Raw genomic sequence first — 24,713 nt, forward strand, 5'->3', positions numbered from 1 at the left:
ATTGAAAGCCATGCATGCCCATGCCATCACGTTGCCTCCACCATGTTTTACAGAGGATGTGGTGTGCCTTGGATCGTGTGCCGTTCCCATTCTTCTCCAAACTTTTTTCTTCCCATCATTCTGGTACAGGTTGATCTTGGTCTCATCTGTCCATAGAATACTTTTCCAGAACTGAGCTGGCTTCATGAGGTGTTTTTCAGCAAATTTAACTCTGGCCTGTCTATTTTTGGAATTGATGAATGGTTTGCATCTAGATGTGAACCCTTTGTATTCACTTTCATGGAGTCTTCTCTTTACTGTTGACTTAGAGACAGATACACCTACTTCACTGAGAGTGTTCTGGACTTCAGTTGATGTTGTGAACGGGTTCTTCTTCACCAAAGAAAGTATGCGGCGATCATCCACCACTGTTGTCATCCGTGGACGCCCAGGCCTTTTTGAGTTCCCAAGCTCACCAGTCAATTCCTTTTTTCTCAGAATGTACCCGACTGTTGATTTTGCTACTCCAAGCATGTCTGCTATCTCTCTGATGGATTTTTTCTTTTTTTTCAGCCTCAGGATGTTCTGCTTCACCTCAATTGAAAGTTCCTTAGACCGCATGTTGTCTGGTCACAGCAACAACTTCCAAATGCAAAACCACACACCTGTAATCAACCCCAGACCTTTTAACTACTTCATTGATTACAGGTTAACGAGGGAGACGCCTTCAGAGTTAATTGCAGCCCTTAGAGTCCCTTGTCCAATTACTTTTGGTCCCTTGAAAAAGAGGAGGCTATGCATTACAGAGCTATGATTCCTAAACCCTTTCTCCGATTTGGATGTGAAAACTCTCATATTGCAGCTGGGAGTGTGCACTTTCAGCCCATATTATATATATTTATATATTATTGTATTTCTGAACATGTTTTTGTAAACAGCTAAAATAACAAAACTTGTGTCACTGTCCAAATATTTCTGGACCTAACTGTATATTCCCTCCGTGGTGTAAACATGTTCACACTTATATTTTGTTATGCACTGCACGATTTTTCACTTTATATATGATTACCTGATACATGTACGCACAGCCGCCATCGGCTGCCGGCGCTAATCTGGCTGCTGTGTCTTTACCGGTCTTCTGTTCTCGGGCCACGTGGTGTCCTGGGCCAGATGACTGGTGACACGGCGGTCTGACTGACGTCGGCATGTAGCCATGACGACGGGTGCGTCACGGAAGTATCTGTTGGTAATTGGAGGCGGGTGATATAAAAAGCCTCCGTTTGGTTGATTAGACACGCCCCCTGACGAAGGAAGTGAACCGAAACACGTGTCGGGAGCCTTATCACCACCAGCGGGAATCTACCCATTGTAAGTTAAATAGATTGTATCTTATGGCTTATATTCTGTGCGCTATTCAGCGGTTAGTACTGGCCCTTTGACTGGCTGCATTCATTGATGTAAGCAAGGTTAGTGCTAGGCAGGGAATGGCTATTAACCAGGTGAAGTTACATTCACATGATTATAGTGACATCTTGTGGCTCCCTGCATTATGACAACCTTCTTGTGGAAAATACCAAGTATGCCATCTGGTGGCCGCCTTATGAATTGTATTTAAGAATTGAATGGGGGACTCTGTACATGTGCATATTTTTGAATTTCCAAACAAGTATATATGGAGTATAAATGAAATCTTCAGAGTATATATGTTGACTATAAGGATTTTTGGGTTGGATTTGCACGAGTGCAACATAATGTATTAATTGAGGAACCTCGCATGTACGTGTACTAGAGTCCCTCTATTGAATATACAATATAGCTGCAGGAATGGATAGCCTTATGTAATAAAAATGTATTTATAACAAATGATACGATCCCGTTGTATGTATAAAGTCGCGTATGACTTTTTCGCCCACACTCACACTTGTTGTATTTGTATGAAACATATATATAAAAAATTTGTAATTTGTAGGCGCGTAATTGAATACAGCATTTTATATTGAGCCCATTCCCCATCTCTTTCGGTAAACAGAGTATTATGACATTTATGTCTCAGTTTTGTGACTCGCTGGATCTCATTCAGACCTCTGGTCATTACGCAGGCAGATGGTGAGACACCAGGGCTAAAGATGTGTTTACACAATCGTTGAGGGAAGACGGAAGAAACTGGAAGAAACTGTCACAATTCCTATGTGCAGAATATCCGATATTGTTCTGCTATGTTCAGCTGCAGAGCCGGTATATGTTGCTTATGATGCAGAGCGTTTTGTAGGAGATGAATGCTCTGCTGGTTGTTTCACAGCACTTGGTTCCACGCTGGTCCTGGGAGCTGCTCTCGCAGATGCTTCTCGTTCCCAGTGATTGCTCTGTTTCATTAAGGAGCATGTTAGCTCAGGACGCCGCCAGTCGTACTTGCTGTTTACAGTTGTGCCGTTGGCTCCCGCGGTGCTCAGTGTTCAGATTTTGGTCACTTGACTCCGGATTGCTGTTAACCAGCCTCTGCCTGTCTTCCCCGGTTTCTGTTGTGACTTCCCGGCTTCTGATCTCGGACTTCCTCCTGACCATGTCTCCGCCTTCTCCCTGTACTTTGCACGTACTCCCTGGAAACCCTGACCTTTGGCTTCTATCCTGACCTCGTCTTTGTCTGCCCCCCGTGTATTGTCATGGCCTCCTGATTATGATCTCAGCATGTCTGACTACCTCCCCATTTACTGCATGCAAGTAGTGTCTAGCGCCATCTAGTTACAGTCATCACAGAAACACAGAAAGACACACAGATTAAGTGGAACCTGTTGTGAATACGTTTTCCAGTTTGGGGCTCCCTCTTGTGGTCAGTGCTGGCGGTGCAGTTGATTTGTGGAATGAAATTCACACACCTGTAGAGGACTGGAAATCAGGGTCAGATTGGGACTATATAACTGAGTAGTTTTCTCTTGTTTCTTGCTGTTGCTCAATGGTCTTCTGTGTTTTAAGGACATTCTGTAACCAGCCCTGCTCACAACCAGAACTCCTCTCAGATAAGTGGTCTTTGTACCTCTGCTGTTTGTTTTCCCCTTTCTTGTTGTTTGTTTTCTGCTTTAATACTAAGCTTGATTCCTATTTTGTCTGTGTGGAGTTCTTGGTGGAATAGGATCATTCCCTGCTGGGAGTGTCTGTATGCTTAGCTTCATGATTCTGCAAGGTATTCTGTTTGTCATGCTTGGTATTAATTCAGTAAGAAAAAAAAGATGATCCAGCTCAGCTGTGGCAAGGTCCAGCATGCAAGGATAACACTCTGGCAGTGTAGGGATCCAATAGAAGAGAAAAAAAAAAACAATCCAGCTTCTGGAATAATATAAAATCTTGTGCAAGCTTTATTTTAAAGGACGTAAAAATTATAGTTACAAGGGACAAAATAGGGAGCCCATGTGCGGCTGCGCATTTTAAACGCCTTTGTCAAGGCTTGACAAAGAACGCAGGCAGCGTTTGAAACACGTAGCCGCACATCGGCTCTCTATTTTGTCCCTTGTAACTATCATTTTTATGTCCTTTAAAATAAAGCTTGCACAAAATTTTATATTATTCCGGAAGCTGGATTGTTTTTTTTTCTCTTGTATTAATTCAGTCCCTCATCTGTAATAGTGTTTTTGGATCCCAGTAACATCAGAGTGCTGATTCAGTGGGGGAGAGGTTGTGTGACCTCAGGATTTTTCCATATCAGAAGTGAGGGTATTTATTAGGTTTTTTTTTAAGGTTGCAGACAGTGCTCCTTCCTATCCTTTCTATTGAGATAGTTTTGGACTTCACCTTTGCTGAATCTGTCTTTTCTGGCTTTGTATTGTGTTTTTCTATATCACCGTAGCGTTTACATGTAGGGGGCTATCTATCTATCTTTGGGGACTGCTCCGAGGCAGATTATCTTTCTCATATTTCTATCTGTGAGAATATTTAGTTCTCCGGCTGTGTCGAGACGACTAGGTCATCGTGGGCTTGTCCCACGACTACTTCTAGTTGTGTGTCAGGATCATAACTCAGCAAAATTATACTAAACTGAGGAGCTGGGACTCCAAACATCCATCCAACTTGGAATATAGCTATCACTAAGACATGTGCACGGCGGCAAGTATAAATAGCCCCTCCACAGATGTGATAGGGCAAACCAAAGTAAGGAAGTAAACACACCTGGGTGAAAATAAAACAGAAAGATAACAGAGAGGGAAGACAAGAGAACTAACAGCAGTTGGGCCAATACAAAACAAGCTGTGGGAATCCAACCAGGCAACCAGAAGTCACAGGATTGAGCCATGAAAATCTTACATTTATTAAAGGTTTTTCTGAAGACCTATTGAACTATTTGAATCAGTCAATTGTTAAGATGATATTTTTAGACTGGTGTTCATCTCACCATTTTTCTTTTGAGCCTCCTTCTACTATTTTTATGGACTTTTGAGAAAGGATTTACGGCTGAGGGTACAACTTACAGCTCTTTCAGCATGTTTTGGGGTAACTTTTTTCCTTCAAACCTTTAGGTAAGGTTCTTTGAGGCTGTCACCAAACTAAGACCTACACTTGATAATCCGGTAGCTCCACGAGATCTCCACTTAGTTCTAAAAATCGTAACTTGATCCTCAATTTCTGTAAGATTCTTTACACAGTTTAGACTGAACGTTCCATCCTTTGTGAATATGAACCAATTTATTTCACTTCTACCGTGTTTCCCCGAAAATAAGACCTTCCCCGATAATAAGACCTAGCAGGAGTTTTCAGGGATGCTCTAATATAAGACATCCCCTGAAAATAAGACCTAGCCGCGATCAATAATGAAGTGTCATGCAGCGGTAAAAAAGTTAAACACACTGCAGGACACTTCATTATAGACAGCGGATACCCCCTAAAGAAAGAAGATAGAAGACCCCCAATCATACTCACCAGACGCCGGTGCAGATGAGCCCATCAAGGTCCTGCGGCGGATCACACTCTCATCAGATCACACACACACTACAGATCGCATCCACATACTCACCACATCCAGCGATATCGCTTGCTTCTCGGCAGCGATACTGTGCAGTGCAGTGATCTTCCAGGACCTGCCGGAGGATCACATGGCCGGAAACATGTGGTATCTCCGGATGTTGTGAGTGTGTGCGTATGTGCGATAACGTGAGTGTGTGTAAGTGTATGCGATCGGATGTATGCATGTGTGCTGTCTGATGTGTGAGTGTGTGTGAATGTATGCAATCAGATCTGTGAGTATCGGCAGGAGGCAGAGGAGGACGGCGTGCAGCACAGCTGCAGGAAGGCACAAGGAGGAGTGATGTGAAAGCTGTGTGTGTGTGTGTGTGTGTGTGCTGTCTGATGTGTGACTGTGTTCTGATGTGTGACTGTCGGCCAGATGTAGGGGAGAACAGATGCTGGGAGATCACAGGGAGGAATGATGTGGAATGTGTGTGTGTGTGTGTGTGTGTGAGTGAGAGTGTGTGTGTGTGAGATCTGATGTATGCGAGTGTCAGTCAGATGTAGGGGAGCACAGCTGCTGGGAGATCACAGGGAGATCTGGGACCCATATGTGGCGCCCTGGCCTAGCCAGGTCGTCACAGACAACATACAAACACCCCACCCCCATTAGACAGGGACACCAGCCAAACACAAAACCCTTGTTGCCTCCCTCCAGGGTCTGATGTCCACACCAGGTGGGGCGGAGCTAAGCGGTTGGCTCCACCCACCGAGGAGTTCACAGGCCTGGAGGCGGGAAAAGTGGGAGTTGAGTTGTGGAGAGTGAAGAGTAAACACTTGGGTGTCTGGGTTTGTGGCCCAGGCACTGACAGCAAGGTTGGCAGACGGTGGTGGCCGTCTGCAGGGGTGGTGGAGCAACGCGGAACCGTAGGACGGGGGACGGGCGACGGCCCGCCGGTACCGACCGGGGAGCGAAGTGAAGCCAGCACACACAGGCAGGGCCATCGGACCCCAACCAGGCTTGGAGCCGCCGACAATAGTCAGATCCGAATGTGACTGGAACCCCAGGGGTTTCACAACAGCAAACGTCCCGATTGAAGGCAACCGCCCACACCGTGAGGGTATACAGCTACCGCCTAAGGCTAGAGACCCAAGGGCCAGCGCCTGCGGGCAAACGGTCTCCTCCGGTACCCATACACCGGGCAGCGGACTACCGTTGGGAATCCATAGTAGTCATAAGAAGAACATCAAGGTGCAGGGAAAGACAGCCGCCATCACCTGTCCGGGGAGAGACACTGCAGCCGGCTGCGGGACCCGTACATCCAGCCGTTTGGTTTACCGAGGACTTTGTACCTTTCTTGCTGAGTGAGTACACCCGTGCCATCCGGCAGCGCGCCGCGCTGTCCCTGCAACCCTGCACGTCACCGACCCTGCTTCCCCGTCACAACATCACCGGGCCCCGGGACCACCGACCCCTACCCACGGAGGGGGAAAACAACATCCCAGCTGCTCCCTACCATCGCTCCCGAGATCCCCGTCACCAGCAGCGGTGGTGCCCATCTTCACTACGACCCGTGCGTGGCGTCACGGACTAAATCCCCCAAACCAACCACCCTTTTCACTCACGGGCGAGGAGCGCCGCTCGAGTCCCCGGATCCGGCCCACCGCTCGAGCCACCGAGCAGCCATCGCAGCAGCGCCGGACCCGAGCGTTAGCGAGAGCGCAGCAGCGACGGCGTCCTCCCCGCCCGCGACACATACAGATGCCCAGGACTGGTAAGTATCACGATCCTGGGAAGGGGGGGGGGTCCTGCTTTTTGTGGGGGGGTAAACTTGTCTCCTTGAAAATAAGACACCCCCTGAAAATAAGACCTAGTGCTTTTTTCAGGGCAAAAAAAATATAAGACAGTGTCTTATTTTCGGGAAAACAGGGTAGTTCTTGGAGCACGTTCTACACATGAGTAAGGGACTCTGCAGAAAAATTTGTGCACATCAATAAGAAAATAACACTTTATTATATAAAAAAATAAACACTCAAGTCATGTACACAATAGAGTAAAAACAATTAAAAACAGGCAATATAGACAGCTGTCCCATAGTATACGCAGAATACAATAATGATATATGACAATGAAGGTGAAAATAACATCCCACTAAGTACACACGTGGCCCAAGGGTAAAGTGCCAGCAGGTACGTGATGCCATTAATACAAAAACAATGCAACGTTCAGACCTAGGTCCTAGGTATAACAAGTGCAGAACCCCATACTTGTAGGGGGGGGACACTCCCCACCCAAAAGAAGCCTGACAGGGGGGATAAACACTGTATAAACAATGTGTATCTACAAAAAGGGCACAGGGAGCGAGGATCCCAAACTATTGGACTTTTGGGGTTATTGGACAAAATAAGTCCAAACAAGAGCCTAGGAGCCCCACAATTGCAGGGATCTGCACACAGGAAACAGTGGTATGGCTATAGCGAGTAGTACCAGGGGGTACAGATGGTAAACAGATAAAGCAGCCCCAACAAAAGGGGGCATACAATTGTGGTATCCCTCAAAATGGCCATCTCCGTGGGATACCAGAAATATGGAGTGTTTCACATAAATGTTGTAATTTTCTATGTAAATGTGGCGCCCTGGACAAGCCAGGGGCCACAAAGAACAACACCCACACACCCCACACTCTCAGCAGGCACACCGAAGTCAGACACAAAACCCTTGTTGCCTTCCTCCAGGGGCTGATGTCCACACCAGGGGGTGGGCCAGGCGGTTGGTCCCACCCACCGAGGAGTTCACAGTCCTGGAGGCGGGAAAAACCAGGCAGATTAGGTTTGGAAGTGGAAGTAGAAGGAGGAAAATGGTAGAAGAGCAGCCTGAACTTGGTCCGGGTGTGTGGCCCGGACAGATCAGCAAGGTTGGCAGACAGTGGTGACCGTCTGCAGGAGTGGCCTATCGGAGTCTACTGCAAGGACCGTGGACCGGCGGTGGCCCGGCGGTACCGGACCGGTACACAAAGAGAAGCCAGCACCATCTGGCAGGGGCTTACGGACCCCGGCAAGGCTAGGAGTCGCCGTGAATTTGCCGAATTCGTTAGTGAAGGGAACCTCCTGAGTTTCCCAACAACCAAGTCCCGACAGAAGGCAACAGTCCAACCAAGTGAGGGAGACACCGCCACCGCCAAGGCAAACGTTTCCCAGGGCCAGAGCCTGCGGGCAAAAGGGACTCCTCCGGCCCACATCCAAGCCGGGGAGCGGGTTACCGGTGGGAACCCATTGGAACCGTTTACCGTACATAGGTGCAGGGAAAGGCAGTCATCACCAACCTGCCGGGAGAAAACAACACCGCGGCCGTCTGTGGGACCCGTCCATCCAGCCGTGTGTTTTACCGAGAACTGTGTCCTCATCATTGGCTGAGTGAGTACCACCGTGCCGTGCGGCACCGCGATGCCCCCGCGACCCTGCACCTCACCAGGCCCTGTAATCCGCCTGTCATCCATCCCTACCCCATCACCGGGCCCCGGGACAACCAACCCCCTACCCACGGAGGGGAGAACTAACAACAAAGCTGCTCTCTGTCACCGCTCCCGGGATCCCCGTCCAGAGCAGAGGTGGTGTCACTAATATCACCACAACCGTGGGTGGCGTCACGGACAATAATCAAAACCCCCACAATCAAAATCCCCTTTTCACTCACGGGCGAGGAACGCCGCTCGAGTTCCTGGGATCCGGCCCACCGCTCGAGCCACCACCGAGCAGCAGCACCAGCAGCGGCCGGACCCGAGCAGTGGGAGATCGTAGCGTCCCCTCCTCCGCCCGCGACATATATAGTGCATCTATGCCGATGACACACAGATCTACCTCTCTGGACCTGACATTACCGCTCTACTAACGAAAATCCCACAATGTCTGTCTGCTATTTCATCCTTCTCTGCGCGATTCCTAAAGCTTAACATGGACAAAACAGAGTTCATTGTCTTTCCTCCTCCTCATTCATCTCCTCCAACAAGCCTTTCCATCGAACTTAATGGCTGCGCACTCTCCCCAGTCTCACAAGCTCGTTGCCTTGGAGTAACCTTCGACTCTGCTCTATACTTCAAGCTGCACATCCAAGCCCTCTTCACCTCATGCAGACTACACTCAAAAATTTCTCCCGGATCCGTGCTTTGCTTAACCAAGAATCAGCAAAAACATTAGTGCATGCCCTCATCATCTCCCGCCTCAACTAATGCAACCTCCTGCTCTCTGGCCTCCCTTCCAACACTCTTGCACCGCTACAATCTATCCTAAACTCTGTGGCCCGCTTAATCCACCTCTCCCCTCGCTATTCCCCAACCTCGCCACTCTGCCAATCCCTTCACTGGCTTCTCATCGCCCAACGACTCCAGTTCAAAACATTAACCATGATATACAAAGACATCCATAACCTGTCTCCTTCTTACATCTGTGACCTAGTCTCCCGGTACCTACCTGCGCGCAACCTCAGATCCTCACAAGATCTCCTTCTCTACTCCTCTCTTATCTCCACTTCCTACAATCGCGTACAAGATTTCTCCCGTGCCTCCCCCATACTCTGGAACGCTCTACCTCATCATATCAGACTCTCCCCTACCGTGGAAAGCTTCAAGAGGAACCTCAAGACCCATCTCTTCCAACAAGCCTACAACCTACAATACAACCTACAACCTACACCCTCAGTCCAGTACACCACTGCGCAACCAGCTCTGTCCTCACCTATTGTACCATAACCCGTTCCCTGTAGACTGAGCCCTTGCGGGCAGGGTCCTCTCTACTCCTGTACCCTCATCCATTCCCTGTAGACTGTGAGCCTTTGTGGGCAGGGTCCTCTCTCCTCCTGTACCCTCACCCATTCCCTGTAGATTGTGAGCCCTTGTGGGCAGGGTCCTCTCTCCTCCTGTACCGTCACCCATTCCCTGTAGATTGTGAGCCCTTGTGGGCAGGGTCCTCTCTCCTCCTGTACCCTCACCCATTCCCTGTAGACTGTGAGCCATCGAGGGCAGGGTCCTCTCTCCTTCTGTACCCTCTCCCATTCCCTGTAGACTGTGATCCCTCGAGGGCAGGGTCCTCTCTCATCTTGTATCCTCACCCATTCCCTGTAGACTGTGAGCCATCGCGGGCAGGATCCTCTCTCCTCCTGTACCCTCACCCATTCCCTGTAGACTGTGAGCCCTTGTGGGCAGGGTCCTCTCTCCTCCTGTATCCTCACCCATTCCCTGTAGACTGTGAGCCATCGCGGGCAGGATCCTCTCTCCTCCTGTACCCTCACCCATTCCCTGTAGACTGTGAGCCATCGAGGGCAGGGTCCTCTCTCCTTCTGTACCCTCTCCCATTCCCTGTAGACTGTGATCCCTCGAGGGCAGGGTCCTCTCTCATCTTGTATCCTCACCCATTCCCTGTAGACTGTGAGCCATCGCGGGCAGGATCCTCTCTCCTCCTGTACCCTCACCCATTCCCTGTAGACTGTGAGCCATCGAGGGCAGGGTCCTCTCTCCTTCTGTACCCTCACCCATTCCCTGTAGACTGTGAGCCCTCGAGGGCAGGGTCCTCTCTCATCTTGTACCCTCACCCATTCCCTGTAGACTGTGAGCCCTCGCGGGCAGGGTCCTCTCTCCTCCTGTACCCTCACCCATCCCCTGTAGACTGTGAGACCTCGCAGGCAGGGTCTTCTCTCCTCCTATACCAGTCTGTTTTGTATTGTTAATGATTGTTGTACATATACCCTCTTTCACTTGTAAAACGCCATGGAATAAATGGCACTATAATAATAATAATAATAATATGAAAACCTGCGGACAGGCAGCACTCAGAGGGTTAAGCTTCCCCTGTGCAGTCAGCCAATGATTGCAGCTGTATGAGTCACATGCAGGTGGGAGGAGCTAACGCCGGCTACGCAGTGAACGATAGAGTCGGTTGGGAGATGGCAGTTGAGAGGAAAAAGAGGGAGTTGACGTCCTCCATTTTGAGAGGATTTCTAACGCGTCATTAGAAGAAAGTTACCTTAGAGGTAAAGCACAACTCAGCCTAAAATAAGGAGAACGGCGGCAGCATTTACAGAAGACGTCCCCACTCACCATTAGGATTTGTCTGGATTATTGGACAACTCGGAGGATGCGTCCGAAGCTGTGAAAATAGGAAATAATTTATAGCGAAATTCCACATTTTTAAGATGAAATTTGAGTAGAAAGTGAACAACCTTGGAAATTCTTTCCTGTTTTTTATGCTTTCTTCATTTGTGTACAACAGATTTCTGTACTCGCTGGACCTGGGGTCTCCAACCTGTGGTTACATGTGGATCGCGAGTCAAAGTTGAGTGGCTCATGGGTATCTGCCAGCTGTGGAGAGGTCTCTAGATGGTGACATTTATGAGTAGCCCCACATAGAAGAGCAGATCAGGATGTACATACACAAGTGTAGGGGGGAAGTGGGAGACAAATAAATATAGTGATCTGCTGATAGGATGATACTGGTAGTTAGAGGGGGGCTTGGTGCGGCAGTGTGGAGGGGGTGCTTGGTAAGAGAATACCAAATGAGGGTCTAGTGAGAACCCTTAATATGTAATTACACTGACTATATGGGAGAGGGGGCATAAGGACTCACTGTGCTTTTTCTAGGGAAGCTTTGGCTGTCATCATACCAGTAATGGGGGACTCTGAGTGTCACTACTCCGGGGGGGGTAGCGAGTTGGGTTATGGCTTGCAACCATCTCTCAGAGTCGAATATGACTCACCAGGTAAGAAAGGTTGGTGTTATGTCACCACCGGAGTCTGCTCCAGCGGCTTCTACTCCGATCGCCAGGCGACGCCGTGTTCCTTCCGTGGATGGTGCTGGTGATGGGAGAGGAGTCGATGCCAGTGGCGCCGATGAGCGCAGGCTCCGCTCATCCACTGGGCTGGGTTTCCTTGGGATCTGCAGTACCACTGGCTGACTATAGGTGGCGTGTGTCTTCCAGCTGAAGTTACCACCATTCAGCTACAGCCAATGGGAAGACACCACACCCTTCTTAATTCCCCTCTTGTCTGCTGACCTCTGCCAGAGATAGTTCTGATTTCCTGGCTCCTGATCCGCCCTATTCTGTTTTGTGATTCCTGTGTGCTGACTTCTGCGTGTTTTCTGACTACCCTCCTGCCTGCTGTTTATCTACCTCGCTGCCTGATCCGGATTTGACCTCTGCTACGTTTCCTGATTACGTCCTTGTCTGCCGATTCTGTCCCTGTTCTGCTATTCCTGGTTTGACCCTGCCTGACGACTACTCTCCGGGCTGCTGCCTTCCACAGGTAGTGATCTCCAGGGCCCTGTGTAATTCCAAATCCCTGTATAGGGGTTAAAGGGTTTCAGGGTTCTGGGGGTCCTTCTTGTTGAGTGGCTTCCTTCTAGCCTGTCCATTACAGCCTGTCTGAGTCTGTGGATCCAGGCAGGCGTTACAGTTGGGGACCGCTGTGCTAGAATATTCTTCTAGTTGTGTTTTTCCTAAAGAGCAATTAAAGGGGTATTCCCATCTCCAAGATCCTATCCCAATATGTAGTAGGTGTAATAATAGTAATATTACCAAATACCTCCAATTAGAAATGTACTATAGTTCTCCTAATTATGCATGTTGACTTCCTCATGTGCAGGGCATTGCAGCTTAGGTATCCATGGTTATGACCACTCCTATAGTGACAGTTAGTTGCTCATGGTCGTAACCATGGATACCTAGGCTACTATAATGCCCTACACATGAGGTAAGAAACATAGCGAATCAGAACTATACTACATTTCTAATTGGAGGTATTTCCTATTATTATTATTACACCTACTACATATTGGGATAGGATCTTGGAAATAGGAATACCCCTTTAAGCTCCAATCTGGAATAAATTACCTATTTTACATGACTTTATTATAAGATGCACAGGATTAGAATGACATGGCTGCTTTCTATCTGACTCAGCATCTCCCCTCTGTCCACAGGTCGTGCCTGGTATTGCAGGCTCATTGAAGTATATACGGCTGAGCTCCAATTCATCACATACAACCTGTGGACGGTTCTGCTGCTTTGTATGGAAAATAGCAGCCATTTTTTCCAGATCCTGCACAACTCAGGTGTTATTAAGGCAAATGTGTTTCCTAGATAGGAGTCCTCCAATTATGTCTCCATCCTCTATGATCCAGAATGGAGATTCACCCTGTAAGATCACCCCTTCCTCTGCTGACCCAATATCAATGTATTTATTTGATGATGGCTGTGACCTTAGAGTAAATCTACCAAAACCTCCCATCAGAGTCACATATGCAGAATACTCACTATCGGCCATCTTGTATCCGCAGATTCCTTCCTACAATAAGCAGAAAAGATGGAATCAGGACGAGAAACCTGAAAACGCCTTTATCATTGGTGACATAATAACATAGTGTAATGGGGGAGAGATTGTGAGAATACAAAATATTTTTCTATATGCTTTTTACTGTGAGAATATTTATATATATATATATATATATATATATATATATATATATATATATATATATATATATATATATATATATATATATATATATATACATATATATATACACATATATATACACACACAGTTAGGTCCAGAAATATTTGGACAGTGACACAATTTTGGCGAGTTGGGCTCTGCATGCCACCACATTGGATTTGAAATGAAACCTCTACAACAGAATTCAAGTGCAGATTGTAACGTTTAATTTGAAGGTTTGAACAAAAATATCTGATAGAAATTGTAGGAATTGTCACATTTCTTTACAAACACTCCACATTTTAGGAGGTCAAAAGTAATTGGACAAATAAACCAAACCCAAAAAAAAAAAAATTTATTTTCAATATTTTGTTGCGAATCCTTTGTAGGCAATCACTGCCTTAAGTCTGGAACCCATGGACATCACCAAACGCTGGGTTTCCTCCTTCTTAATGCTTTGCCAGGCCTTTACAGCCGCAGCCTTCAGGTCTTGCTTGTTTGTGGGTCTTTCTGTCTTAAGTCTGGATTTGAGCAAGTGAAATGCATGCTCAATTGGGTTAAGATCTGGTGATTGACTTGGCCATTGCAGAATGTTCCACTTTTTTGCACTCATGAACTCCTGGGTAGCTTTGGCTGTATGCTTGGGGTCATTGTCCATCTGTACTATGAAGCGCCGTCCGATCAACTTTGCGGCATTTGGCTGAATCTGGGCTGAAAGTATATCCCGGTACACTTCAGAATTCATCCGGCTACTCTTGTCTGCTGTTATGTCATCAATAAACACAAGTGACCCAGTGCCATTGAAAGCCATGCATGCCCATGCCATCACGTTGCCTCCACCATGTTTTACAGAGGATGTGGTGTGCCTTGGATCATGTGCCATTCCCTTTCTTCTCCAAACTTTTTTCTCCCCATCATTCTGGTACAGGTTGATCTTTGTCTCATCTGTCCATAGAATACTTTTCCAGAACTGAGCTGGCTTCATGAGGTGTTTTTCAGCAAATGTAACTCTGGCCTGTCTATTTTTGGAATTGATGAATGGTTTGCATCTACATGTGAACCCTTTGTATTTACTTTCATGGAGTCTTCTCTTTACTGTTGACTTAGAGACAGATACACCTACTTCACTGAGAGTGTTCTGGACTTCAGTTGATGTTGTGAACGGGTTCTTCTTCACCAAAGAAAGTATGCGGCGATCATCCACCACTGTTGTCATCCGTGGACGCCCAGGCCTTTTTGAGTTCCCAAGCTCACCAGTCAATTCCTTTTTTCTCAGAATGTACCCGACTGTTGATTTTGCTACTCCAAGCAGGTCTGCTATCTCTCTGATGGATTTTTTCTTTTTTTTCAGCCTCAGGATGTTCTGCTTCACCTCAATTGAGAGTTCCTTAGACCGCATGTTGTCTGGTCACAGCAACAGCTTCCAAATGCAAAACCACACACCTGTAATCAACCCCAGACCTTTTAACTACTTCATTGATTACAGGTTAACGAGGGAGACGCCTTCAGAGTTAATTGCAGCCCTTAGAGTCCCTTGTCCAATTACTTTTGGTCCCTTGAAAAAGAGGAGGCTATGCATTACAGAGCTATGATTCCTAAACCCTTTCTCCGATTTGGATGTGAAAACTCTCATATTGCAGCTGGGAGTGTGCACTTTCAGCCATATTATATATATAATTGTATTTCTGAACATGTTTTTGTAAACAGCTAAAATAACAAAACTTGTGTCACTGTCCAAATATTTCTGGACCTAACTGTATATATATATATAATTTCTATATGCTTTTAAATAACCAAACTTTCTTTATTAGATGGGCAAGAAGGAAGAGCCATTTTCTGATTACTGCTGGTATCAGGAAAGCAAGTATGTGTATACTAAGGTCAGCAGCTGGAGACTGATACAAAGGAACAGAATACAGATGTTGATAACAAAGACTGGCTATCTGCGCAAGTCCAAATTGAGTTGCTATGTGCCAAAAACTCTGCAAGATATGGAGTTGGAGCACAGGAGGGGCTGGAGGGGAAGTCCCAAATAATGCATAAACATCACAGGTTTTCTGCATATGCTTTAATATAGCCAATGGCATACTTAGGAATTTTACTAAAAGATTAACCCATTACTGCTCTATAAAAGGCTTGTGTAATGAAAAAATAAAGCACTTGGGTGTGCACCTCCTCTTACTACTGAACAAGGAGCTTATACCAGCAACATTTTGTTTGGTCTGAATTCCTACTTCAGTAACGCTCGATTTGAGATTTCAGTAGACATTTGCTGTTAAGGAGATTTCCAAAACTATAGAATTTCTCCTTGACAAGATGAGGGGTGATGATATACAGTCAATAAATCGATCCGGACTGATTAAATCCTTATGGAACAGTCCGATTTTGGCCTCTCAGAGATGACTGTGACTCTTGAGGTAAGAAAGGTTGGAGACCATTGTGTTAGAATATTCTTTTAGTTTTGTTTCACCTAGAGAGCAATTAAAGGGTTATTCCCATCCCCAGGATCCTATCCCAATATGCAATAGGTGTAATAATAATAATATTAGCAAATATCCTGATTCACTATGTGGCTTACCTCATGTTCAGGGCATTGCAGGACCTTAGGTATCCATGTTTATGACTATGCATATAGAGGCAGTTAGTTTCTTGTGGTCATAACCATGGATACCTAAGCTCCCACAATGCCCTGAACATGAGGTATGTTTTACACTTTTTGTCAAAGGAGCCATATGAGGACTTTTTGCTTAACCCTTTCACCACCCGGCGATTTTTAATTTTTCATTTTTTGCTCCCTTTCTTCTAAAAGCCATAACTTTTTTTTTATTTTTCCATTAATATAGCCGTATGAGCGCTTGTTTTTTGCGGTCAACTTGAACGACACCATTCATTCTGCCCCATTTTTTACTCGAAAACGGGGAAAAAAAATCCAAGTGCAGAGAAATTGCCCAAAAAAATGCAATTTTACGATTGTTTTTTGGGTTTTTTATTTATCGTGTTCACTATATGGCAAAACTGATGTCTTGGTGTGATGCCTCAGGTCAGTACAAGTTTGTAGCTACCAAACGTGTAGTTTTACTGTTATCTAAGTGGTGAAAAAAACCCAGAAATTTGTCCAAAAAAAGAATTACACTTTTGTCATCATTTTCCAAGATCCGTAATGTTTTCACTTTTCGTGATATTTTAATCACCTGTTATTGCATTTTAATCCAATGTTGTGGCGACCAAAAAAACTGGCGTTTTTAGTTTTTTTCTCGCTTCACCCTTTACTGATCAGATTAATTGAAAGATCGGGCATTTCTTATATATATATTTATTTTTTATTATTGTTTGATTTTCAATGGGGCAAAAGGGGGCTGATTTGAACTTTTTTCCTATTTTTAAAAACTTTTTTTTTTAGACTTTTTATTGTTTTTACTAGTTCATCTAGGAGTCTTGACGCTGCGATACTCCAATTGCTTGTGCTGTACAAAGCATTAGCGTCAGCCCCTCTCTGTACAGCACACTGCCGATATTCTGTGAATGCTGGCTCTCAGCTGGCATTCACAGGAACTTCGCCATGATAGTGACGGATCATTAGCTGACCTGTGGCAGCCATAACAACCCATCGGTGCCCAACGATCATGTCAAAGGGCCACTGATGGGCAAATTCTGAGACTTGTGCATTTTTTGTATTTATATTTTTTAATAAACAAAGCTTTGTGAGGTTTTATTTTCCTGCAGAAATGGCGCTGTATTACCGACACTTACTTCTATATAGGAGAAATCCACCAATACTGAGAAGAGCGACATTGACCACAGCTACGACCACAGCGATGACCCAAACACTGGACTTCTTTGGTTCTGGTTAGAAAACAGAAAGGTAAATGACCTGCGGATTATACTGAGAGCGCCATGTATCGGCCGCACATTAGTCTCTTCCACTTAGATGTGTGATATGTTCCCACTATGACCCAACCAACCCAGATCCAGTGGGACTATCCCAAGTTCGGTAAGTTCTCCTAGGAGGTTGGGGGTATGTCCCAATTTTCAACTGTATGTGTGTTTTGAGAATACAGATACAGCTGAATATAACAGTGAAGCAACTAATTATGGAAGGCTTTACCAGGATCTTGTGACTAGGTAGCAGACAAAAGGTGGAAGACACAGGCAAGGATGTGTGTGTGTGTGTGTGTGTGTGTGTGTGTGTGTGTGTGTGTGTGTGTGTGTGTGTGCGTTGATGTAGCAGATCTATGTGTGTGCCTGTGCTGACACATATGAGTGTGCGTTGATGTAGCAGATCTGTGTGTGTCTGTATTCACACATATGAGTGAGTTGATGTAGCAGATCTGTGTGTGCCTATGTTCACACATGAGTGTGCGTTGATGTAGCAGATCTGTGTGTGTCTGTGCTCACACATAGGAGTGAGTTGATGTAGCAGATCTGTGTGTGTGTGTGTGTGTGTGTGTGTCTGATATGAAGCAGTTGATGTAGCAGATCTGAGTGTGTATCTATGCTCACACATGAGTGTGAGTTGATGTAACAGATCTGTGTGTGTGTCTGTGTTCACACATATGAGTGTGAGTTGATGTAACAGATCTGTGTGTGTGTCTGGGTTCACAAATATGAGTGTGAGTTGATGTAGCAGGTCTGTGTGAGTGTCTGTGCTCACACATAGAAGTGTGAGTTGATGTAGCAGATCTGTGTGTGTGTGTGTGTGTGTGTGTGTCTTGTGTTCATACACATGAGTGTGAGTTTATGTGCAAGCACATACCCACAAATCCTAATTTTATGTGATTAGTTGTTGAATACAGTAACTACATGTAGGGAAGCAGACATGGCAGTACAATACACTGCCTCTCAATAATTCACAGCTGTCTTCAGTGAGGGATCACATTACAGCTGCTGCCTATAATAGTCTATGGAAAGGGAGGAGCTGGCGACACAGACGAGGAGCTGCAGTTTCTAGTGATGAGAGCCTGATGAGGAGACACTGGTGAATCTGCAGGATACGTCATATAATGGCCAGATATAGTGTTATTCCTCATGTACACAGGACAGATTATTCTGCAGTTACTATAAGTCATGTACAGAACTGTTCAGTCATTTCATATTAATGTCAGTGACTATATAATTAATTACATGTCATGTCACAATTGTGATCACCTGTCATGCCATATTCAAGTATAAACCCCATCATCCGCCCAGTATGGACTCTACTCACCCCACATTATGGTCATCGGCCCCTCCAGGCTGCTGTGATCCACATAACAGGAGTATCTGTCGCCATCTTTGGGGGTCACCTCCGCGCTGACCCTGATCTGATAGGTGCCGTCAGGATTGGGGAGGACGTGTGTGGTCTCATATGAGTGAACCTCATCCTCCCCGTTCAGCCACCTCACATCCACAGCTCGGGGGTGAAATCCGTACACCTGGCAGTGAAGCTTCATATTGTCACCTTTCTCCTGACCGGACACCTTCACCTGGGGCCGAACTGAGAGGAAAGAAGAAGATATAAATGAGTCCGTGCAGCACAGATCTGATCTGTGCTCCTCTCCAGATAAAAACACATGTATGTCCTTTTATAAAAAATGATTATCACTCACATATAAAATCAGACAATTAAATATTTCTTCATCGTTCCTTATGGGAGACCCAGACCATGCAGCAGTGTGGGCTCTTAAGGCCGTCTCTGCTTCTCTGGCGGAGATACATTCCCTCACCAGGGACTCTATACCAGAGATGGTTGCCTTAACCTCCCAGGCTTCGGCTTTTTCATCCTATGCCATGTCTGCCATTCTGGAGGCTTCTCACCGCACGGCGGTGGCTTCCGCTAATTCCCTCGCGATCCGCAGGATCTTGTGGCTTCGAGAGTGGAAAGCAGACGCTTCTTCCAAGAAGTACCTTGCTGGGCTCCCCTTTGCTGGGTCCCGGCTGTTCGGTGAACAACTGGATGAAATTATTAAGGAAGCTACTGGCGGGAAGAGTACTTCCTTGCCACAAACTAAAACCAGGAAACCTGTCCAGGGCAGGAACCAGTCGAGGTTTCGTTCCTTTCGTTCCTCTAACTGGTCATCCTTTAAGCCCTCAGCCTCGTCCACTAACTCAACCAAGGATCGAAAACCCAGCTGGCGCACGAAGCCGCGTCCTCAGAAGAGCGGAGGAGCCGCTGCCACTAAGGCAGCCTCCTCTTGACTATCTGGCTGCGCCAGCAACGTCCTTGGTCGGTGGCAGGCTCTCCCATTTGGCGACATGTGGTTCCAACACGTCTCCGATCAGTGGGTGCGGGATATCATCTCCCACGGCTACAGGATAGAATTTTCTTCCAGCCCGCCAAACAGATTTTTTCTGTCCACTCCCCCCTGCTCCAAAGCCGCCGCCTTCTCTCAGGCCGTGGCATCCTTGCAGGCCAACGGAGTAATTGTACCGGTTCCCGCCCGGGAACGGTTCAGAGGTTTCTACTCAAACCTCTTCCTAGTCCCCAAGAAGGACGGTTCCTTCCGGCCCATCCTGGATCTCAAGCTTCTCAACAAGCATGTTCGGGTGCGGCACTTTAGCATGGAATCTCTGCGATCGGTCATTGCCTCAATGACCCAAGGAGATTTTCTAGCATCCATCGACATCAGAGATGCCTATCTGCATGTGCCAATTGCAGTTTCACACCAGCGTTGGCTACGTTTTGCAATCGGAGAGGAACATTTCCAATTCGTGGCTCTCCCCTTCGGGTTAGCCACGGCCCCTCGTGTATTCACCAAGGTCATGGCAGCAGTGGTTGCGGTTCTGCACCTCCAGGGGTTGGCAGTGATTCCTTACCTGGACGACCTTCTAGTCAAGGCTTCATCCAGTGCAGACTGTCAGCGGAGTGTCTCGCTCACTCTCGCCACGCTTGTTCAATTCGTGTGGCTTGTCAATCTGCCCAAGTCCACTCTGACCCCGACCCAGAAACTTACGTACCTAGGGATGCAATTCGAGACTCTGCCGGCACTTGTGAAGCTGCCCTTAGTCAAACAGCAGTCCCTTCATCTGGCGGTGCGCTCTGTTGAAGCCCCGCCGTCATTCCATCAGGCACCTCATGCAGGTGCTGGGTCAGATGGTGGCGTCAATGGAAGCGGTTCCCTTTGCCCAGTTCCATCTGCGTCCTCTGCAGCTGGACATTCTCCGCTGTTGGGACAAGCGGACCTCTTCCTTGCACAGGCTAGTGGCTCTGTCGCCACAGACCAGGAGCTCTCTTCAGTGGTGGCTTCGGCCCCTCTCTCTGTCCCAGGGACGCTCCTTTCTGGCCCCATCCTGGGTGATTCTCACCACGGATGTCAGTCTATCCGGCTGGGGAGCAGTGTTTCTCCACCACCGAGCACAGGGCACTTGGACTCCGTCCGAATCAGCCCTCTCGATCAATGTGCTGGAAATCAGAGCTGTGCTCCTAGCTCTCGTAGCCTTTCACCACCTGTTGGCGGGCAAGCACATTCGAGTCCAGTCAGACAACGCGAAAGCAGTTGCCTACATCAATCACCAGGGCGGGACTCGCAGCCGCCTAGCAATGTTGGAAGTTCAACGTATCCTTCAGTGTACGGAGGACTCCAAGTCCACCATATCCGCAGTCCACATCCCAGGCGTAGAAAACTGGGAGGCAGATTATCTCAGCCGTCAAACCGTGGACAGCGGCGAGTGGGCCCTGCATCCGGCAGTGTTCCGGTCACTCTGCCGCAAGTGGGGCACTCCGGAAGTGGATCTAATGGCATCCCGGCACAACAACAAGGTCCCGGTTTACGTGGCTTGCTCCCACGATCCTCAGGCCTTGGCAGCGGACGCGCTGGTTCAGGATTGGTCCCAGTTCCGTCTGGCCTACGTGTTTCCCCCTCTAGCTCTCTTGCCCAGAGTCCTGCGCAAGATCAGAATGGAGGGCCGTCGAGTCATAATCATTGCTCCAGACTGGCCCAGGCGAGCTTGGTACCCAGACCTGCTCCGTCTGTCCGTAGAGGTGCCGTGGCATCTCCCAGACCGCCCAGACCTTCTCTCACAAGGTCCGTTTTTCCGCCAGAATTCTGCGGCTCTCAGATTGACGGCGTGGCTCTTGAGTCCTGGATCCTGACGGCTTCAGGCATTCCTTCCGAGGTCATCTCCACTATGACTCAGGCTCGGAAGTCTTCCTCAGCCAGGATTTACCACAGGACTTGGAGAATTTTCCTGTCCTGGTGTCGCTCTTCCGGCCATGCTCCTTGGCCGTTTTCCTTGCCGACCATCCTGTCCTTTCTACAGTCCGGTCTGCAGCTAGGACTATCCCTCAATTCCCTCAAGGGACAGGTCTTGGCTCTGTCAGTGTTGTTCCAGCGGCGTATCGCCCGACTGGCCCAGGTGCGCACCTTCATGCAGGGCGCATCTCACATCATTCCGCCTTACCGGCGGCCTCTGGATCCCTGAAACCTTAATCTGGTCCTCACGGCCTTACAGAAACCCCCCTTTGAGCGTCTTAGGGAGGTTTCTTTGTTTCGACTTTCACAGAAAGTGGTCTTTCTGGTGGCCATAACTTCTCTCAGGAGAGTCTCTGATTTGGCTGCGCTCTCTTCGGAGTCACCCTTTTTGGTTTTTCACCAAGACAAGGTGGTTCTCCGTCCGACTCCGGACTTTCTCCCTAAGGTGGTGTCTCCTTTCCACCTTAACCAGGACATTTCATTGCCTTCCCTTTGTCCGGCCCCTGTGCATCGCTTTGAGAAAGCGTTGCATACTTTAGATTTGGTGCGGGCGCTCCGGATCTATGTGTCACGCACCGCTGCTCTTAGGCGGTGCACCTCTCTTTTTGTGCTGACCACAGGTCAGCGTAAGGGTCTCTCGGCTTCTAAACCGACCCTAGCTCGTTGGATTAGGTCGGCCATATCCGATGCCTACCAATGTTCTCAGGTGCCTCCCCCGCCGGGGATTAAGGCGCACTCAACCAGAGCTGTCGGTGCCTCTTGGGCTTTCAGGCACCAGGCTACGGCTCAGCAGGTCTGTCAGGCTGCCACTTGGTCTAGTCTGCACACCTTTTCGAAGCACTGCCAAGTGCATGCTCATGCTTCGGCAGATGCGAGCTTGGGCAGATGCATCCTTCAGGCGGCTGTCGCCCATTTGTGAAGTTAGGTTTTGCCTACTTCTCAGTTTTCTGTTTATTTCCCACCCATGGACTGCTTTGAGACGTCCCATGGTCTGGGTCTCCCATAAGGAACGATGAAGAAAAAGAGAATTTTGTTTACTTACCGTAAATTCTTTTTCTTATAGTTCCGACATGGGAGACCCAGCACCCTCCCTGTTGCCTGTTGGCAGTTCTTGTTCCGTGTGTTTTCAGCCTGGGAAGTTAAGGCAACCATTTCGGGCATAGAGTCCCTGGTGAGGGAATGCATCTCCTCCAGAGAAGCAGAGATGGCCTTAAGAGCCCACACTGCTGCATGGTCTGGGTCTCCCATGTCGGAACTATAAGAAAAAGAATTTACGGTAAGTAAACAAAATTCTCTTTATTTCAACCAATCAAACAAAACAGAATCACGCCATGAATCTGACCCAGAGGTCTATTCCACATTGGCCCTCATGGAATATATGAAAAGTTATTTTACTAAATATCCCACTCTGCAATCTTGTATGGTACAAAATAAAAAAATGGCAAAATTGTAAAATCCCCACACTACAGAATATATTGTAATCTTCAAACTGGCAATGATCTTCTTTTACCTTTACTATTAAAGGAACCAATCACCAGGATTTTCGTACAAAAGCTAAAACCAGTGCTATACTGATTCTATACATACCTCATATGTGAGGCCGTATGGCACATTTTATAAAAATATTTTAGTGTTAGGACTGCCCCAATAGAGATTTGCCGTGAAGTGGCGGGGTGGCTCAAGAAATTGCAATTTTTTGCCAAAAATCTCATATTTATAATAAGTACAGTTGGAATTTTTAGTGCTGTAGTGCACATTTAGTGCTAGCTTTTTTAGTTTTTTCTTCATTGAATTGGTCGGTGGCTGACCCCCACCTTGCTATGCACCCCAATTTGGGATGTATTCCACCTGTCTAGATTTTGGCGATTGGTGACTGTTCACATTCAGTCATCAGGCCTTGTCCACAGGCTATTTACTATATGCAGCATTTGCTTGGACCTGTCCCGCCCACAGCCATGATTCAGTCAAGGGTACGGGATTGAAATAGACCAGGTGAGTGCTGCTAAGAGCAGTTCTACTATTCATATGTGAGGCCATTTGGCACATTTTATAAAAATATTTTAGTGTTAGAACTGCCCCAACAGAGATTTGCCGTGACGTGGCGGGGTGGCTCAAGAAATTGCAATTTTTTGCCAAAAATCTCATATTTATAATAAGAACACTTGGAATTTTTAGTGCTGTAGTGCACATTTAGTGCTAGCTTTTTTGTTTTTTCTCTACATACCTGTAGTGGTCAGCTCGGATGTATAGTTTTTGAAATCCAAGAAAGTAAAGTTTATAAAATCAGCAGCTTGTTGAGTGACAGCAGCTGAGGATCAGATAATATCTGGGGGGTATTCATAGTTATCCCCTTCCCCTTGTTAAAATTAGCATAAGTATTACACAATTGATTTACTTTTTGCCTTGCAGGACCTGTGCTGAGATCATACTGTGGCGCCCTGGACAAGCCAGGGGCCACAGGTAATTACACCACCACATCCTACACCCCGGCTAGGCACATCTAAGCCAGACACAAAACCCTTGTTGCCTTCCTTCAGGGGCTGATGTCCACACCAGGGGGTGGAGCCAGGCGGTTGGTCTCCACCCACCAAGGAGTTCACAGTCCTGGAGGAGGGAACAACAGTCAGATTAGTTTTGGAGGAGAAAGAGTGAGGAGTAAAGTAGCAGTCGAGCAGTCTGAAGTTAGTCCGGGTGTGTGGCCCGGACGGAGCAGCAAGGTTGGCAGACGGTGGTGACCGTCTGCAGGAGTGGCCTATCGGAGTTTACCGTAAGGACCGTGGACGGGCGGTGGCCCGGCGGTACCGGACCGGTACACAAGGAGAAGCCAGCACCATTGGCAGGGGCTTTTCGGACCCCGGCAAGGGTAGGAGTCGCCGTGAATTTGCCGAATCCGTTAGTGAAGGGGGCCTCCTGGGTTTCCAAACAGTCAAGTCTTGACAGAAGGCAACCGTCCAACCGTGAAGGGGAGACACCGCCACCGCCAAGGGCAACCGTTTCCCAGGACCAGCGCCTGCGGGCAAAAGGGGCTCCTCCGGCCCACATCCAAGTCGGGGAGCAGGTTACCGGTGGGAACCCATCGGAATCAACATAGAACATAGGTGCAGGGAGAGACAGTCACCGTCAACCTGCCGGGGAAAAGCAACAGCAGCCGTCC

The 24,713-nt window shown here is 47.5% G+C and overlaps 1 protein-coding gene across 1 annotated transcript in view; it reads right to left on the bottom strand.

Moving 5' to 3' along the window:
* The window catches only part of LOC142256618 (class I histocompatibility antigen, F10 alpha chain-like), a 106,441-nt gene that overhangs the window by 9,673 nt on the left and 72,055 nt on the right, over positions 1–24,713 (bottom strand). Inside the window, exons 4-7 of the mRNA XM_075328397.1 lie at positions 18,595–18,864; positions 17,142–17,234; positions 13,211–13,241; positions 10,998–11,046 (exon numbers count right to left, since the gene is read on the bottom strand). Coding sequence (XP_075184512.1) covers positions 11,016–11,046; positions 13,211–13,241; positions 17,142–17,234; positions 18,595–18,864 — 425 coding nt within the window. The 3' untranslated portion in view covers positions 10,998–11,015. The remainder of the gene's footprint in view (positions 1–10,997; positions 11,047–13,210; positions 13,242–17,141; positions 17,235–18,594; positions 18,865–24,713) is intronic.

Source organism: Anomaloglossus baeobatrachus, chromosome 1, assembly GCF_048569485.1.
Source record: "Anomaloglossus baeobatrachus isolate aAnoBae1 chromosome 1, aAnoBae1.hap1, whole genome shotgun sequence".
NCBI lineage: Eukaryota > Metazoa > Chordata > Amphibia > Anura > Aromobatidae > Anomaloglossus > Anomaloglossus baeobatrachus.